This window comes from Limulus polyphemus, unplaced genomic scaffold (assembly GCF_000517525.1).
Source record: "Limulus polyphemus unplaced genomic scaffold, Limulus_polyphemus-2.1.2 Scaffold3638, whole genome shotgun sequence".
Taxonomy (NCBI): domain Eukaryota; kingdom Metazoa; phylum Arthropoda; class Merostomata; order Xiphosura; family Limulidae; genus Limulus; species Limulus polyphemus.
In genome coordinates this window covers 16,276-18,382 of record NW_013669248.1, presented here as the reverse complement: position 1 = coordinate 18,382, position 2,107 = coordinate 16,276, and the positions used below count along the sequence as shown (strand labels likewise).

General features: G+C 35.2%; 1 protein-coding gene across 1 annotated transcript in view; it reads left to right on the top strand.

The window, feature by feature from the left end:
• The window catches only part of LOC106469742 (lysine-specific demethylase 3A-like), a 20,075-nt gene that overhangs the window by 6,008 nt on the left and 11,960 nt on the right, over positions 1–2,107 (top strand). Inside the window, exons 4-5 of the mRNA XM_022398297.1 lie at positions 977–1,163; positions 1,542–1,759. Coding sequence (XP_022254005.1) covers positions 977–1,163; positions 1,542–1,759 — 405 coding nt within the window. The remainder of the gene's footprint in view (positions 1–976; positions 1,164–1,541; positions 1,760–2,107) is intronic.

Sequence of the window (2,107 nt, the reverse complement as noted above, 5' to 3'; positions counted from 1 at the left end):
ACTGTGAGGTTTGTTTATCTATAAACACGGCAGTGGGAGGTTTGTTTATCTATAAACACGGCACCGAGAGGTTTGTTTATCTATAAACACGGCAGTGGGAGGTTTGTTTATCTATAAACACGACACTGTGAGGTTTGTTTATCTATAAACACTGCACTGTGAGGTTTGTTTATCTATAAACACAGCACTGAGAGGTTTGTTTATCTATAAACACAGCACTGAGAGGTTTGTTTATCTATAAACACGGCACTGAGAGGTTTGTTTATCTATAAACACGTCACTGAGAGGTTTGTTTATCTATAAACACAGCACTGAGAGGTTTGTTTATCTATAAAGACGGCACTGAGAGGTTTGTTTATCTATAAACACAGCACTGAGAGGTTTGTTTATAAAGACGGCACTGAGAGGTTTGTTTATCTATAAACACGGCACCGGGAGGTTTGTTTATCTATAAACACGGCACCGGGAGGTTTGTTTATCCATAAACATGGCACCGGGAGGGTTGTTTATCCATAAACATGGCACCGGGAGGGTTGTTTATCTATAAACATGGCACCGGGAAGGTTGTTTATCTATAAACATGGCACCGGGAGAGTTAGTTATCTTTAAATGTGGCAGTGAAAGAGGTGATGACCCATTTCCTTCATACTAGTGATGCTGCTTTTGATAGAACCAATTACAAAATGATTAGTATGTTGCATATATAAAGTTGGTTTGTAATAGACTTATCCAGGCATAACTGGTGTGTCATTTTACTGTTTCGTAGAATTGTACTTGCATCACTCCCATTGATTTTTACCATGTCATTGTTGCATTACAAATATTTTTATCTCTAATGATTATTAAAATGAGGAAAACATTGAAAAATTTCATGACTAACAAGCTGATTTTTAAGAACAGCATTAATAATTACTTACAGTGTTCTCCTGTCTTATAATGTCCTTGTAATAATTCAGGCATTATATTTTTTTTCAAGATCCAGTAAATATAAAAGAAAAAACAACCGTAACCATACTGAAAAAAACTGGAGAGCCATTCTTTCAAAATGGTCCATGTGGCGAAGTTGCATCAAAACTACCAAAATGCAGAGAATGCCGCATGACTCCTCACCAAAGAAGCAAAAAGATGCCAAATAATTTCTGCAGGTTCTTTGCATTCAGAAAGTAAGGAAATTGAACAAAAAAAAAGCTAATGTTTTGACTAGTAACATATGAATAACTTCTTTATTTATAGAGATGTATGAAAATGGCAGGTCTTGGCAGTATCTGTACCATACAGCATTTATATGCAAGATTGAAAAGCAGAATTCTTTCTTTCGTGCAGTGCAACTACAAAAGTTTATTTGAGTTAAATCATGGAAAATGTTGTAAGTTAACCAACTAAAAGTATAAAAACGGATTGACTTGTGTATCACATGTATTTTGAAAAACCTGTATGTCCAATTTATGTGTAAGATATGTTTTAAGTTAACAAAAACAAGATTTGTAGAAAATTTATGAAAAGATTTGTTTAAACTTTTTTAATTTAAAATGTTGTAACAGGTTACGATATAGCAAGACTGGCACCCTAGTCAGCTCTGGTTTTTCAGAGCCCTCAGATGCCACCGAAGAGGATTTACGTCTCTGGATGCCATCACCTGATAACGCTCTTGATCAGCTAGATAAACAAACAGCCAGGCTTCTCTTGGAATATGTGGGGAATCAGTTTTATTATCTGGTGAAACAAGAGAAAGAAGCCCAAGCCTTACACATGAATCAGGGTAAGAATATTTTTTATTGCCATTGCTATACCTGAGAACTTTGAAACTTCTGCAAGTCAAGAATTTAAAATTTTTGGTTTTCACAGTGCCCCTGAGTTTGTTTAATTTCATAAAGATCTCATATAGCTGCCTTTGTTCATTTAGTTTGATGACAGAGTTGATCTTTGTAGTTTGATAAACATCTCAGATAATCGTGCTGCTGTTCATTTAGTTTGATGACAAACTATATCATTGTTCAGTTCGGTTAGTTTGATATAAACATCAGTCATGCCACTGTTTGTTTAACCAGATGATAACCTATCACTGTCAGTGAAGAAGAATAGTCAACTATTCAAAAGTGCCCGAGTT